The sequence below is a fragment of the Ornithorhynchus anatinus genome, chromosome 8, assembly GCF_004115215.2.
Source record: "Ornithorhynchus anatinus isolate Pmale09 chromosome 8, mOrnAna1.pri.v4, whole genome shotgun sequence".
Taxonomy (NCBI): domain Eukaryota; kingdom Metazoa; phylum Chordata; class Mammalia; order Monotremata; family Ornithorhynchidae; genus Ornithorhynchus; species Ornithorhynchus anatinus.
In genome coordinates, this window is record NC_041735.1 from 4,424,609 (window position 1) to 4,441,701 (window position 17,093).

The 17,093-nt window shown below is 44.6% G+C and overlaps 1 protein-coding gene across 1 annotated transcript; it reads left to right on the top strand.

Moving 5' to 3' along the window:
* The first annotated feature begins 280 nt into the window (after window positions 1-280).
* DNAAF4 (dynein axonemal assembly factor 4) lies at window positions 281-16,883 on the top strand. The gene is made up of 9 exons (XM_029070958.2): window positions 281-483; window positions 3,196-3,343; window positions 6,173-6,306; window positions 9,694-9,934; window positions 11,791-11,936; window positions 13,309-13,418; window positions 14,031-14,184; window positions 14,544-14,649; window positions 16,577-16,883. The coding sequence occupies exons 1-9, from the start codon at window positions 361-363 to the stop codon at window positions 16,678-16,680; spliced, it is 1,266 nt and encodes a 421-aa protein (XP_028926791.1). The 5' UTR covers window positions 281-360; the 3' UTR covers window positions 16,681-16,883.
* Window positions 16,884-17,093: the final 210 nt, after the last annotated feature.

Consider the following 17,093-nt stretch of genomic DNA (forward strand, 5'->3'; position numbering starts at 1 on the left):
GGAGGGGAAGCGCTTGGACTGCGCACGCGCGCGCGAGGCCGGGGACTGCGGGGGGTGGGGGGGGGAGAGAGCGCTGGGACTGCGCACGCGCGCGCGCGAGGCCGGGACCCGTTGGGGCGAGCGCTCGAACTGCGCACGCGCGCGAGGCCGGGACGGTGGGGGGAGCGCTCGCACTGCGCACGCGCGCAAAGCCGGCACGGGAGGGGAGCGCTCGGACTGCGCAGGCGCGCGGTCGGCGGGTGGGGCGAGGCCGACGCCCGGCACGCACGCAGGGCACGTTCCCCGGAAGTGCTCTTGGAGGGAGCGCGTTGGTCCTCCCTTAGCAACCGCTGGGAGCGCGCATAGCAACGGAGGCCGAAGATGCCCTTGCAGGTGCGAGAGTACAGCTGGCAGCAGACGGACGGGACGGTGCATCTTTCCCTGCCGCTCCCAGGCGTCCGGCCGGCCACGGCGCATATCTTCTGCACCGAAAACTACCTCAAGGTGCGGGGGGACCCAATGCCAGGACTCCTTTTGGTGCAGGCTGCAGTGGCGGGGAGCCTAAGGGTGCATCATCATCGTATTTGTTAAGCGCTGACTATGTGCCGGGCACTGTCCTAAGTCCATATCTGTAACTGTATTTATATCATTACGAATGATAATATATAATAATAATGTTGGTATTTGTTAAGCGCTTACTATGTGCGGAGCACTGTTCTAAGCGCTGGGGTAGATACAGGGTAATCAGGTCGTCCCACGTGAGGCTCACAGTCTTCATCCCCATTTGACAGATGAGAGAACTGAGGCACAGAGAAGTGAAGTGACTCGCACACAGTCACACAGCTGACAAGTGGCAGAGTCGGGATTCGAACTCATGACCTGTGACTCCCAAGCCCGGGCTCTTTCCACTGAGCCTAATGGTTTATATTATAATTAATGTTATTATATTAATATATTCTTAATATATACTTATAATACTAATTGTATTTATGTCATCAGTATGAATTATAATATACAATGGTCCCTATTATAATTAATGTGATTATATTTATATATTCTTAATATATGCTTCTACTAATTGTATTTGTCATCGTTATGAATTATAATATGTGATGGTTTATATTATCATTATAAATCATAATATATATATATAATATATTATCCTATAAAAATAATATTGTATTTGTGAAGTGCTTACTTTGTGCCAGTCACTGTAGTAAGCGCTGGGGTGGATACAAGCAAACCGGGCTGGACACGGTCCCTGCCCCCTGTGGGGCTCACAGTCTCAATCCCCCTTTTGTCCAGCCCCAAAGTCCATACCTGTAATTTATTCATATCATGATTATGAGTTATAATATATACTGGTCTATATTATCATTATTAATTATAATATTAATTTGTGTATAATAGATCATCATATAAAATAATATTGTGTTTGTGAAGTGCTTACTTTGTGCCAGGCACTGTAGTAGGCTCTGGGGTGGATACAAGCAAACCGGGCTGGACACGGTCCCTGCCCCATGTGGGGCTCACAGTCTCAATCCCCCTTTTATCCACCCCCCCCAGCCCCAAAGTCCATATCTGTAATTGTATTTATAGTACAATTATTAATGATAATATGATTACTTTATTATTAATAATTATAATCTTATATCATTATAATATATCCATATATACTTATAATACTATATTATCATACAGTAATAATAATATATTTGTTAAATGCTCACTTTGTGCCGGGCACCGTTCCAAACGCAGCGGGTAGATACAAGCAAATCAGGTTGGACCCAGTCCCTGCCCCATGTGGGGCTCCCGGTCTCAATCCCCATTTTACAGATGAGGTAACTGAGGCCCAGGCAAGTGAAGTGACTTGACCAAGGTCACACAGCAGACAAGTGGCATAGTCGGGGTTAGAACCCATGACCTTCTGACTCCCAGGCCCAGGCTCTATCCATTTCACCATGCTACTTCCTTCATTTAATCAATTGTGTTTATCGAGCGCTTACTGGTTGCAGAGCACTGTACTAAACGCTTGGGAAAGAATAATACAATAATCAGTGATGGTCCCTACCCACAACAAGCTTCATTTAATCGTATTTATTGAGCACTTACTGCGTACAGAGCACTGTACCAAGCGCTTGGGAGATTACACGGAAACAATAAAGACAAATTCACATTCCCAGCCCACAGCGAATTTACAGTCTTGGGATGAAGGAAGGGAGACAGGTATTAATATAAATAAATAAATTGCAACTCTGTTCCCCGGAGAACCTTTGTAGATGGTCACCTTTGGCCACAGACCCCTTTCACCCAGGTTCCAATCGCCCTTTTTTTCTATAATCTACCCTACATACTCTAGACCGTAAGCTTGTTGTGGGCAGAGAATGTGTCCGCTTATTGTTGCACTGTACTCTCCCAAGCGCTTAACAGAGAAGCAGCATGGCTCAGTGGCAAGACCCCGGGCTTGGGAGTCAGAGGTCGTGGGTTCTAATCCCGGCTCCGCCACTTGTCAGCTGTGTGACCATGGGCAAGTCACTTCTCTGGGCCTCAGTGACCTCATCTGTTAAAACGGGGATTAAAAAATGTGAGCCCCACGTGGGACAATCTGATGACCCTGTATCTACCCCGGCACTTAGAACAGTGCTCTGCACATAGGAAGCGCTTAACATATACCGTAATTATTATTATTATAATTATTATTAGAGAAGCAGCCTGGCTCAGTGGAAAGAGCATGGGCTTTGGAGTCAGAGGTCATGAGTTCGAATCCCAGCTCTGCCACTTAGCTGTGTGACTGTGGGCAAGTCACTTCACTTCTCTGGGCCTCAGTTACCTCATCTGTAAAATGGGGATTAAGACTATGAGCCCCATGTGGGACAACCTGATTCCCCCGTGTCTCCCCCAGCGCTTAGAACAGTGCTCTGCACATAGTAAGTGCTTAACAAATACCAACATATATTATTAGTACAGTGTTCTGCACACAGTAAGCGCTCAATAAATAAGACTGAATGGCCCATGCACACACCCACACATGCACGTGCGAATCCAGCCATTCGAACGCCCTCCCATTACCGCATTTTTTCCTCTCTCCCCTCTCACGCTGTTCTTCCCGGGCTCACATTCCTGACAGACGTCCCGGCTCTTCCTTTGCTATTTCTTTCTTTAAATGAAAACCTTGTGTTTCCCCTTTTTTCTTTTGGTTTTTGGGGGGAATTCTAGGTCAACTTCTCTCCGTTCATATTCGAAGTGTTTCTCTATGCGCCCATTGATGATATCAACAGCAAAGCCAAGGTTGGGGATGGCGCCATCCTCTTTACGTTGTACAAAAAAACAGCCGCCATGTGGGAGACCCTTTCCATGGCCAATGGTGAGTTTTCTTTTGATCGCTTCTTTCGATCATTTGCATTCTATTTCCCTCCTCCTTTGAAAACAAGTTCAGGGTTGCACTTCCAGAGAAGGTAATAATAATTGCGATATTCGTTAAGCGCTTATTCGTTTGCCAGGGACTGGAATAATAATAATGTTGGTATTTGTTAAGCGCTTACTATGTGCAGAGCACTGTTCTAAGCCCTGGGGGAGATACAGGGTCATCAGGTTGTCCCACGTGAGGCTCACGGTTAATCCCCATTTTCCAGATGAGGTCGCTGAGGCACAGAGAAGTGAAGTGACTTGCCCACAGTCACGCAGCTGACAAGGGGCAGAGCCGGGATTAGAACCCATGACCTCTGATTCCCAAGCCCGGGCTCTTTCCACTCAGCCACGCTGCTTCTCTTCTACTAAACACTGGGGTAAATACAATATTGTACTCTCCCAGTCGCTTAGTATAGTGCTTTGCAGACAGAAAGCGCTCAATAAATATAAATGAGTAAATGAAAGCAAATCAGGTTGGGCACAGTCCTTGTCCCACATGGGAATCGCAGTCTTAATCCCCATTTTACAGGTGCGATAGCTGAGGCATAGAGAAATGTACATTTCTCTATGGTAAATGCACATAGAGAATTGTCCATTCCAAGTGCTTAGTACAGTGCCCTGCACATAGTAAGCGCTCAATAAATACTGTTGAATGAATGAATGGAATGAAGTGACGTGCCCAGGGTCGCACAGCAGACAGGCGGTGGAATGAAGAGCAGCTGAGAGGCAGCGTGGCTCAGTGGAAAGAGCTCGGGCTTGGGAGTCAGAGGCCGTGGGTTCTAATCCCGGCTCCGCCACTCGTCTGCTGTGTGACCTTGGGCAAGTCACTTAACTTCTCTGGGCCTCAGTTACCTCACCTGTAAAAATGGGGTTTAAAAAATGTGAGGCCCTCGTGGGACAATCTGGTTACCCTGTGCCTACGCTTACAACAGTGCTCTGCACATAGTAATCGCTTTACAAATGCCATAATTATTATTATTATGAGGATTAGAATCCATGGCCTTCTGACTTTCAGGCCCGTGCGCTAACCACGAGTCAGTCAGCTGCGTTTATTGGGTGCTTATTGTGTGGCAGAGGACTGTACCAAGCGCTTGAGAGAGTACAATGTGACGACAAACAGGCTACTGGACCACGTCGATCAAACGATCATATTTACTGAGCACTTATTATGGGCAGAGCACTGTACTAAGTGCTTGGTAGAGTAAAATAGAACAGAGTGGGTAGACATGTTTCCTGCCCACAATTAGCTCATAGTCTAGAGAGGGAGATAGACATTAATATAAAAAAAAAATCACATAGAGGGACACAAGTGCTGTGTGGCTGAGGGAGGGGTGAATAGAGGGTGCAGATCTCACACCCATTCTCAAGGCTTTACACCAACAGGTTGTGAAGCGCCCTCAGATCTGACACTTTATTTTCTCACATCCATTTTCATTTTTGGTGAAGACGCTGAGGCGTATTTTTTTTTTTTAACCGGACAAAGCAGGGAGATGACAGAAAGATCAACACACCCAATCTCTAGTGGGAATTGTCCAAGACCTCAATATCGTTTCCACATCTTGTAAAAACAGTTTGAATTTGGGGGAGAGGTTTGTCCTGGATTGGTTGTGATTCAGCAGATCCAAAGTGTAACGTTTCACCTCGATCCCCGCAGTCTGTTAATTAATGCAGAATAATTGCCTGCATCCGGGGTCTTGTTATTAACACGCTGAATTTAAAATAAAAATGTCGTTGCTACTTCTCCTGTCATCGTTAGAGAAGCAGCGTGGCTCAGTGGAAAGAGCCTGGGCTTGGGAGTCAGAGGTCATGAGTTCGAATTCCGGCTCTGCCACTTGTCAGCTGTGTGACTGTGGGCAAGTCACTTCACTTCTCTGTGCCTCAGTTCCCTCATCTGTGAAATGGGGATGAAGACTGTGAGCCTCACGTGGGACAACCTGACTACCCTGTATCTACCCCAGCGCTTAGAACAGTGCTCTGCACATAGTAAGTGCTTAACAAATGCCAACATTATTATTATTATTAACATCAACGTGGCTTAGTGGAAAGAGCCCAGACTTGGGAATCAGAGGTCATGGGTTTGAGTTCCGGCTCGGCCACTTGTCAGTTGTGTGACTGTAGGCAAGTCACTTAACTTCTGTGTCCCTCAGTTACCTCATCTGTAAAATGGGGATTAACTGTGAGCCTCATGTGGGACAACCTGATTACCCTGAATCTTCCCCAGCGCTTAGAACAGTGCTCTGCACGTAGTAAGCGCTTAACAAATACCAACGTTATTATCACGATCTCCCGTAATGTTATTTTATGTGCGGAGCACTCCAGTAAATACCAAAGGAGAAAAAGACCAGATCCCTGCTCCTCAAGGAGTTTATAATCTAATGGGAGAGAGAAACTGTGAGCCCCATGTGGGACGGGGACTGCGTCTGATCTGCTTATAATATATCTTTCCCAGTGCATAGTGTAGTGCCTGGCACATTTAAGCGCTTTAAAAATACTACAATTATTAGGTGATTATATATTGTAGGCACATAATAGAAAATACTAGAAGTATGTATAAATTAGTGTTATATATGTGCAAAGGAGATTGGAGTGGATCTGGCTAGAGTAGCAGGAAGATTAATGTGGGAAAACTTCATGCAAGAAGTGGCTTTTTAATAGGGTTGGAGAGAAGAGAGTTGTTTCCAGATCTAATGTAGCCAGGAAATCCCCTACCTCTCCCCCGGCCTCCCCGTCCTGATGTGAACCTCCAAATGGGTACGTCGGCAGTCCTAATCTTCTGGAATTTCAGTCGACAAAGAGACGATGCAGAGGATAAGGGAAGAGTCTATAATAAGAGCCCAGGAGAAGGCGAAAGAATTGTCAGAAGCCAAAGCTACAGCAAAGCGAGAAGATCAAAACTACGCCCTCCGAGTCATGATGAAGGTAAGGGGAAGAAAAGCTACGTAATTCCTCAGTGAAGGAGAATAGCCCTAAATCTCACTCTGTAGGGATTTCCTGCGTGTCGAGTGCCAGGGAGAATAAAGAGATAGTCATTCATTCATTCACTTGTATTCAATAATAATAATAATAATAATGGTGGTATTCGTTAAGCGCTTACTATGTGCCGAGCACTGTTCTAAGTGCTGGGGTAGATATAAGGTCATCAGGTTGTCCCACGTGAGGCTTAATCCCCATTTTACAGATGAGGCAACTAAGGCACAGAGAAGTCAAGTACCTTGCCCAAAGTCACCCAGCTGACAGGTGGCGGAGCCGGGATTAGAACCCACGACCTCTGACTCCCAAGCCCGGGCTCTTTCCACTGAGCCATGCTGCTTCTCTATTGAGCGCTCACTGTGTGCAGAGCACACTAAGTACTAAGCGCCATGATCCCTGTCCTAAAGGAGCTGACAGACTCACAGAGAACTGATTATAGAGCTGAGGTGATCATGGACCGCTCCAACTATATGCCCTTGAATAATAATAATAATTGTAGTATTTGTTGAGTTCTTACTATGTACCATGCACTGTACTGAGTCCTGGGGTAGATACTGGATAATCAGGGGCCACGTGGGGCTTACAGTCTAAGTAGGAGAGAGAATAGGCATTGAATCCCCATTGTGGAGCCTGGATTAGAACCCAGGTCCTCTGGGTTCTCTTTCTACCGCCCAGCCCGCACGCTCCGCTCCGCCGCCCACCTCCTCACCGTCCCTCGGTCTCGCCCATCCCGCCGTCGACCCCCCCGGCCGCGTCCTCCCGCGGTCCCGGAACGCCCTCCCTCCTCACCTCCGCCAAATTAATTCTCTTCCCCTCTTCAAAACCCTACTTAAAGCTCACCTCCTCCAAGAGGCCTTCCCACACTGAGCTTCCCCTTTTCCCTCTGCTCCCTTCCCCCCTTCCCCTCCCCTCAGCACTGTGCTCATCTGTCTGTATTTTTATTATCCTATTTATTTTGTGAATGAGGTGTCCATCCCCTTCATTCTATTCATCGTGATTAAGTTGTCTTGTTTTTGTCCGTCTCTCTCCCCCGATTAGACCTTGAGCCCGTCATGGGGCACGGATGGTCTCTATCTGTTGCCGAATTGTCCATTCCAATCGCTTAGTCCAGTGCTCTGCATATAGTAAGCGCTCAATAAATACTATTGAATGAATGACTCTGACTCCCGTGTCCCTGCTCTTTCCACTAGGCCTCGCCGCTTCTGAATCTGCGAAGCTCTTCAGCCCAGAGAAAACAGAGGGAGAGGGAAAGGGAAGAGATTCCCGGGTGGAATGCTGCTCTTTTAAGCAACCCTTTTCCGTCCCCCGTCCCACCCCTCATCCGTATGGGGGATTCGCCTTTGTAGCTTGTGGGAATGTTGGATCTGGGTGGGGAGTGGGTCTGAGTGAGGATGGTTTTTATCCCAATTATTACGTCGTCTAGGAAAGAGCGCTGGACTGGGAGTCAGAGGACGTGGGTCCTTTCCCCACCTCTGACATGTGTCTGCTGGGTGACCTGGGGCAAGTCACTTTACCTCACGTCTGTATGCCTCGGTTTACCTCATCTGTAAAATGGGGATTAAGACTGTGAACCCCATGTGGGACAGGGACTGTTGTTGATTACCTTGTTTCTACCCTAGCGCTTAGAACAGGGTTTGGTGCATAGTTAAGTACCTAACAAATGCCACAATTATTATTATTATTGAGCTCCTATCTTGTCCCTAGCACTGTATCAGCCACTTGGGAGTAAAGTGTTACTAATTCTAGCTGAACAGGTTTTTTTCTTGCATTTTACAGGTCCCATTCTACCTTATTGCCTCAGTTTGTTTTGCCGTCTGTCTCCCCTCTTCTAGACTATGAGCCCGTTGTGGGCACGGATTGTCTCTATTTGTTGTTGAATTGCATGTCCCAAGCACTTAGGACAGTGCTGTGCACACAGTAAGTGCTCAATAAATAGGATCGAATGAATGAATTTATTATTATTAGCAATAATAATAATGATGATGGATTTTGTTATATGCTTACTATGTGCCAAGCACTCTACTAGGTACCGGGGTAGATATAAGATCATTCGGTCCCACATGGGGCTCACGGTCTAAGTAGGAGGGAGAACAGGGATTGAATCCCCATTTTTCAGATGAGGGAACTAAGGCACAGAGAAAAGTGACTTGCCCAAGATCACCCAGCAGGCATGTGGTGGCTGTGTGACTGTGGGTAAGTCACTTAACTTCTCGGTGCCTCAGTTACCTCCTCTGTAAAATGGGGATTAAGACTGCGAGCCTCACGTGGGACAACCTGATTACCCTGTATCTACTCCAGCGCTTAGAAAAGCGCTCTGCACATAGTAAGCGCTTAATACCAACATTATTATTATTATTATGTGGTGGAGCTGGGTTTAGTACCAGGTCCTCTGACTCTCAGGCTTTGCTCTTTTCACTAGGCCATACTGCTCCTCTTTATTTTTTTATGGTATTTATTAAAGCGCTTACTATGTGCTAAATACTGTGCTAAGCGCTGGGGAAGGAACGAGCTAATCAGGTCCAACAACGTCCGTGTCTCACATGAGGGTTACAGTCTTAAACCCCATTTTCCAGAGGAGGTAACTGAGCCTCAGAGAAGTTTAGTGACTTGCCCAAGGTCACACAGCAGACAGCTAGTGGAGGTGGGATTAGAACCCAGGTCCTCTGACTCCCAGGTCTGTGCTCTTTTCCTGAGGCCATGCTGCTCCTCATTAATTTTTCATTCTTTATTTATGTATATTGGGCAGCCTACGTATACGTTCCACCTTTCCCCATTTTCATTTTAATATATTTAACGATCAGCTGTTTCCCCACTGCTGACCCGCTGATAGAAAAGAGTGATTAATCATTATGACATATTCTGAATTGCTGGATTTTTGCCGTAAAAATGCTGGTTGGTTCCTGAAATTCCTACAGATGCATCAGCCCCCTCTGACCAATCAAGTCCTGGCTGCTCCTCGCTTAAAGGAGCCGGAAAAGGGCCAGGATGAGAATCCGTTAAGGGAACTTTCGGGATGGAGAGCCCGTGGGGCCTCGGAGACAGGAAAAGCTGGCAAAATAATAATAATAATTGTGGTATTTGTTAAGCCCTTACTCTGTGCCAGGCGCTGTTCTAAACGCTGGGCAGATACAAGATAATCGAGTTGGACACAGCCTCCCACAGGCAGGCTCACAGTCTTAATCCCCATTTTACTGACGAGGGAACCGAGGCACGGAGTAGTGAAGCGACTTGCCCTAGGTCACACAGCAGACAAGTGACAGAGCCGGGATTAGAACCCAGGTCCTTCTCCCAGGCCTGTGCTCTCTCCACTAGGCCACGTTCCTCTGCTTTTAACAGATTGAAGATGAAGAAAGGAAAAAAATTGAAGCTCTGAAGGAAAACGAGAGGAAGAAAGCAAACGAAGAGCTGGAAGCTTGGAAGGAACAACAAAGAAATGCAGAAAAGCAGAAAGAGCTTCAACGAGAAGAGAAACTCCGTCAACAAAAGCAGCAGCTAGAGGAAGAAAGAAAGCAACGGAGAGAGAAAAGCAAGACCTGTCCTTCAGAAAGTACAAAGACTAAACATCTTGCCCAAAAAGGTATTGTGGATTAGTTTCAAGTTTACCGGGGAAACGGATGTGCCAGATGAAAATTTTTCTTAATAATAAAATTTGCAAAAATACGTTTCTCCAGGAGGAGATTATTACATTTGTCCTATAATTCCCATTATGATTTTTGTTTTGGAAAGCTCTGAAATTTATCAATACATCCTTGTCTTTTCTGGACCGTTAGAGCTTTTATTGTCCAACAGTGTTTACAGTTTTTTCCTTTTATTCTATTTTCCCCCTTTACAGGTGGATTCATATTTCTCCTTTTTTAAAGTAGAGATGGCTGATAGATGGTCTGTTCAGAAGGTGCTGATTTATTTTATGAACCTTGCCTTTCTGGTTGTGTGTCTATTGATCTGTTGCCTGCAGTTTCCTGGCTCTAAGACGTTACCAGCCGTGACAATCCCAAATGGGGAGAAAAAAAGGGAAGTCCTAGATCTTTGGTATGCTGCGCCTTAATTGCAAGAAGGAAAAAGCGCATTTTGTGCTGAATTGAGAATTGTAAATCATCTCCTTTCTAAGTTGTTGTTACATTTCAAAAGTGAAGCAGTACACAATCACTGTGATACTAAAATATAGAATTGAATGCAACAGCGTTATTCTTGAAGCCTAAAAATAGGGTTTGCTTATTTGGAACGAAACTTCTTAAAATAACTTCATCACCTGGAAGATTCAAGCAGCATGGCCTAGTGAATAGAGCACAGGCCTGGGAGTCAGAAGGACCTGGGTTCTAATCCTGACTCCACTACTTTTCTCCTGTGTGACCTTGGGCAAGTCACTCAGTTACCTCATCTGTAAAATGGGGAGTAAGACTGGAGGCATCATGTGGGACAGGGACCGTGTCTGACCCGATTTGCCTGTATCCACCTCAGGGCTCAGTACATTGCCTGGCCCCTAATAAATGCTTAACAAATTCCACAAATTATAATCGTTATTATTATTATCGTTGCTATTAATAATAAGATTCAAGGTCACTTAAAGTGTCTTTTCTTACTGAGTACAGATTTACAAAACCTTGGGAAACCACGAGGCTCTTCTAGAAAGATTTGATAGCGGTGTAGAAGCCCTGGAGAAAATAAACAAGAATGTAAATAATGACATTTCTGTGGTAGAACGATTGTCCAACAGGCCACCACGGGCAAAAGGATGATTTGAAAGGACAGTGGGAACACTCCTGACTCTTCCTTTCCATTCCCAGCTTTCCCTCCAGAAACCCGATTTGGATCATTTTTCAGTGAATTGCCCCAATCCCTCTTGAAGCGTCTCGATTCTTTTTGCCTGCACGGCTTACTGTGGGAATAAATTCTGCATGTTCACATGCTCCCTCTCCCCGTTGAAGAAATATTTGCTCTTCTCTGTTTTCAATCAACCGTTTTCAAGCCTCACTGTGAGTTATGGGTTTTGGTCAATACCAGCTTACCTCCAAACCGGTCGTTCTCTTTCCACGTGTCCTTCGATACTGTCTCCGTGGTCAGCGAGAGAAACTGGTACAAAATCTAGAGAACAGATCAGTGTTTTTACAAATGATCCACCTTGCCTGTGAGGAAGTACCCTTTCTTAGAGTTTCCACAAAGCGTAACTTCCTCATCAGTGAAGAAACATCTCTGATAAGCATATATCGGATTGAATGGCAAATGGAGAAATGAATTTCAAAGAGATATGTGCCCTCAAAGAACCCTTGAATATTCCAGCAAGTTAAAAGACCATCTAGGAATTATCTGTTCTGGTTTACAAAAGAGAATCAGGGTCAAAGGGAATGCCCTTCAGCGTGCTTTCAGTTTTGCCATTAATTGAATGTAATAGAGAATGGAAAATGAAAATTAAATGTCTTCTATTGGTTTTTGAAGCTGGCAGCTTTAAAAATATATTTTCTGAGAAGTCGAAAGAAGACTCCGTCCCTGCTCCGCGATCTGTTGGTAATATCAAAATCCACTTCACACCTCGAGTTTTCCCTACGGCTCTCAGAGAATCCCGGGTAGCCGAAGAAGAAGAGGTAAAATTATCGCTGGTATTGAAGAGATGTTTGCATCACGGTGAAGGGATTGCTTCATTCGTTATTTATTTCCACTGCTCTTCTGGTTGTGTCTGGTTTTGAATCCCCCGTATTCCACATTTAAACCAAATGAAAGGAAACAGCATGGCCTAGTGGATAAAACATGGCCCTAGGGGCCAGAAGACCTGGGTTCTAATAACTGCTATGTGAACTTGGGTAAGGCCTCAGTTTCTTCACCCTCAAAATGGGTATTCAATACCTGTTCTCCCTCCTACTTAGATTGTGAGCCACATGTGGGACAAGGACTGTCTCCAGCCTGATTAGCTTGTAGCTACCCTGGTGCTTGAACAGTAAGTGCGTAAGAAACTTTTTTTTTTTTTTACCATTTTTTTTTTTTAAATGCAGTAAATTTATGTCTATAACTTCAGGAGAAAACCTACATTTCAAATTCCTGGGAACAGGGTCCCATGGCAGAGAATCAGAATTACGGTGATATAAAATCAATTTTTTCCACTAACTTGTCTTTCCAACCAAGTACATTGGAGAAGCGGCGTGGCTCAGTGGAAAAAACACGGGTTTAGGAGTCAGAGGTCGTGTGTTCTAATGCCGCCTCCGCCACTTGTCAGCTGCGTGTCCTTGGGCAAACCACTTAACTGCTCTGTGCCTCAGTTACCTCATCTGTAAAATGGGGATTAAGGCTATGAACCCCACATGGGACAACCTGATTACCTTGTATCTAGTCCAGCTCTTAGAACAGTGCTTGGCACATAGTAAGCACTTAACAAATGCCATAATAATAATAATATTTGCCTCTCATTTTTAACAAATGAAGTGTTTTAAGCTACTGTACTTGTATGGAAAAAATGTTGGCTTTTAACATCAGTGTTTTGTGGGGTTTTTTCTAGGGCTAGAGATTATGAAATTACCTATTTAAGAGGGAGATTTACTTTTTTTGTGTATCCAAAGAGTCCCATCCCTAATGCAATTGACCAGTCCTGGGCCCAGAGTATTTATGGGCAAACTGAAAAGAATTTCTTAACCAAATGACATTATCGGGTTATAATTTTTCAAGCTAAAAAAGCCTGAATTTTTGTCGAAGACATATGTGCCTTGCCAGCTGGGCTGCCAGATATGGAAGGAATTAGAGATTTCGCAGGCAGGGGGACAATTTGGGGTGACAGGAACAAGTATCTTTGCTCTCAGTTTCCTTTCCGTGAAGTTGCCCATTTTGGAGAGGAGGATGAAATGTTAAAACATTACTATCAGAGAAAAAAAAAAGAAATATTTAGAAGGATGAAGGAAAATCTGGAAATAACTGAATTGTTGTTGAAACAAAATCAGTTTTGCTCACGAGACTGACTCAAATCAACAGTGGCTGCTTAAGCAAGCAGAGGCTCGAAGAGCAACCAACGCTGACATTCCTGAAATGTGTGATATGAAAGAAGAAGAAAAGAACCCAGAATGGTTGAGAGACAAAGGAAAGTAAGTGTGGACTTTGCCCAGGGGGAATAAAATAATTTATTGCAGACCTATCTAGTAGACACTGAATATCCTACATACATGCAACACCCCCTCCACACATAAACACACTCTTACACACAAAAAATATGTTTTTTGTGTTTTGTATGTCAGTATACTACATACACACACCCCCTCACACACAAATACACTGTGTGCGTGTCGGTATACTACACAGACGCACCACCTACTCACACACAAATGTATTTTCTTTGTGTATCCGTTTGCTACACACCACCCCTTACTCATCACCCCCTCACACACAAATGCATTTTTTGCGTCAATATATTATGCACAAACCACACCCTCACACCAATACATTTTTTGTGTGTGTCAGTATACTACACACCTACATACACCCACCCACCAAAAAAACCCCAACAAACCCCCCAAAGCAACATATTTTATTTATTTTAATCCCTTACCTGTGAAAGTCACCTCAGAAGCAAGGTCATCTGTTAGTTCCTGGCTTGTTTTATTTTTTATTTTTTAGCAGATATGTTACAGATAGCTGGGTGCGCTTCTGATGTTTCCACCTGATTTCTTCAACTTTTTTTCCCGTTCTCATTTTGGTAGCCAAATGTTTGCCATGGAGAACTACCTGGCGGCCATTAATGCTTACAATTTGGCCATCCAACTAAATAAGGAGATTCCAACTTTGTATCTGAATCGGGCTGCTTGCCACCTCAAACTCAAAAACTTGCATAAGGCGATTGAAGATTCTTCGAAGGTAGAGTGTCTTGTTTCTGCTACTTATTCTACTTACCTATGATTGTCATGCTTTTCTGATACCTTCCCCTCCCCTCAGCACTGTGCTCGTCCACTCATTTGTATATATTTTTATTACCCTATTTATTTTGTTAATGAGATGTAGATCCCCTTGATTCTATTTATCGCTATTGTTTTTGTCCGTCTGTCTCCCCCGATTAGACTGTGAGCCCGTCGATGGGCAGGGATTGTCTCTATCTGTTGCCGAATTGTCCATTCCAAGCGCTTAGTACAGTGTAAGTACACATAGTAAGCGCTCAATAAATACTACTGAATGGATGAATGATAGCGTTCTACCTTTTGGGTATTTTCCTTTCTAAGGCCCTGGACCTACTGACCCCACCTGTGGCTGACAACGCCAGTGGAAGAGCAAAAGCTCATGTGAGGAGAGGGACTGCATTCTGTCAACTCGAATTGTATGTAGAAGGTAGGAGACGCTTACACCATTTCCTAATAATTGTGATATTCGTTAAGTGCTTACCGTGTGCCAGACACCATACTAAGCACGGGGGTGGGTGCAAGCAGAATAAGACTAAATCCCCCTTTTCCTCATCTCCCCCTCCCTTCCGCGTCCCCACGACTCATTCCCTTTACCCTTCCCCCATCTCCCCGCCCCACAGCAATTATGTTTCTATGTATATATCTATAACTCTATATTGATTCCTGTTTAGTTGTTTCGCTGTGTAACTATAATTCTATTAATTTATATTGATGCTATTGATGCCCGTTTACTTGTTTTGATGTGTATATATATATTCTAATTCTGTTTATTCATATTGACGCCCGTTTACTTGTTTTGATGGCTATCTGTATATATCTAATTCTATTTATTCATATCGATACCTGTTTACTTGCTTTGACCTCTGTCTCCCGCTTCTAGACCGTAAACCCGGTGTGGGCAGGGATTGTCTCTCTTTATTGCTGAATTCATTCATTCATTCATTCATTCATTCAATAGTATTTATTGAGCGCTTACTATGTGCAGAGCACTGCACTAAGCGCTTGGGATGAACAAGTCGGCAACAGATAGAGACAGTCCCTGCCGTTTGACGGGCTTACAGTCTAATCGGGGGAGACGGACAGACAAGAACAATGGCACTAACAATGGAATTAATAATGTTGGTATTTGCTAAGCGCTTACTACGTGCAGAGCACTGTTCTAAGCGCTGGGGGAGATACAGGGTAATCAGGCTGTCCCACATGAGGCTCACAGTTAATCCCCATTTTACAGATGAGGGAACTGAGGCACAGAGAAGTTAAGTGACTTGCCCACAGGCACACAGCTGACTAGTGGCAGAGCCGGGAATCGAACCCATGACCTCTGACTCCGAAGCCCAGGCTCTTTCCACTGAGCCACGTTGTACCTTCCAAGCTCATAGTACAGTGCTCTGCTCAGAGAAAGTGCTCAATAAATATGATTGACTGAAGACCAGTTCTTGTAGATTTTTTTTTAACAATGTCCAAGTTGACTGATCTTTTAGGGTACATGAAGAGACAAGAACCTCCAGAAAGGATAGTCCACAAAAGAAAATGACTGGATTTTTAAAAATTTAGAGACATATTTAAGGATGTGGTTTGAATCTTAGGAGATTTTACTGCTCTCCCAGCCGTTTCAGCCAGTAAGATCGTTTTCATCATTTAAAACCCCAAAATCTTACAGTCGATCGATCAATGGTATTTACTGAGCGCTTACTGTGTGCAGAGTACCGTACTAAGACCTGCGGAGAGTACAGTATATCAAACAGACACGCTGCCCGCCCACGACGAGCAGAGCACTGTACTAGACGTTTGGAAGAGTAATAATAATGTTGGTATTTAAGCGCTTACTATGTGCAGAGCAGTGTTCTAAGCGCTGGGGTAGATACAAGATAATCAGGTTCACAGTCTTAATCCCCATTTTACAGATGAGGGAACTGAGGCTCAGAGAAGTGAAGTGACTTGCCCACAGTCACACAGCTGACAAGTGTTCATCCCCTTGATTCTATCTATTGCTACTGTTCTTGTCTGTCCGTCTCCCCCGAATAGACTGTGCGCCCGTCAAAGGGCAGGGACTGTCTCTATCTGTTACCGATTTGTACATTCCAAGCGCTTAGTACAGTGCTCTGCGTATAGTAAGCGCTCAATAAATACTATTGAATGAATGAAGGGTCAGAGCCGAGATTCAAACCCATGACCTCTGACTCCCAAGCCCGGGCTCTTTCCACTGAGCTAAGCTGCAACAGTGAGCAGACACATTCCCTCCCCTCAGCGAGCTTAGAGTCTATAAAATGCCATTATGCATCTCTTTTGACCTAAATATTTTTCAGTAACCTTTATGAAATACAGGTCTTTTTCTTTCTGCTGCATCAATGCAGGCCTCCAGGACTACGAAGCCGCCCTTAAAATTGACCCGTCGAACAAAATTGTAGAACAAGATGCCGAGAACATTCGACGAATCATTCAAGGAAGTGAACTGTAATCTTCAGCTGCAAGCAGGGTGACCTGCCGGTTTATGTTGACAGGGGAGAGCTGGAAACAGCGGAGCCCTTGGTCTAAATTCTCCTTCATCCTGTCACCGATTGGAGCCGTGGCTTTCCTTCAGTTTCAATTTGAAACTGTGGAAGACGAGCGAGCGAAACTGAAAATCTTCCGGGGGAAATAAATCTGAGTAGAATAAGGTAACGTACGTTGTAATTTCGGAACCTAGTTTACGTGAGTTTAAAGCTTTTGGCTGGCGAGGGTTTTTTTTTTTTTAACGCGTCCTCTGTCCCCGGTAGCTAAACGTTTGTGGATGAAACTAGCGTAAGGTCTTATTTTAAGGCCTTTTCTTGATTTTTTTTTTTTTAAATCAGAAAAAGCGGTTTAAAGTCAAGTTTGTTTGGAAAAAAATTC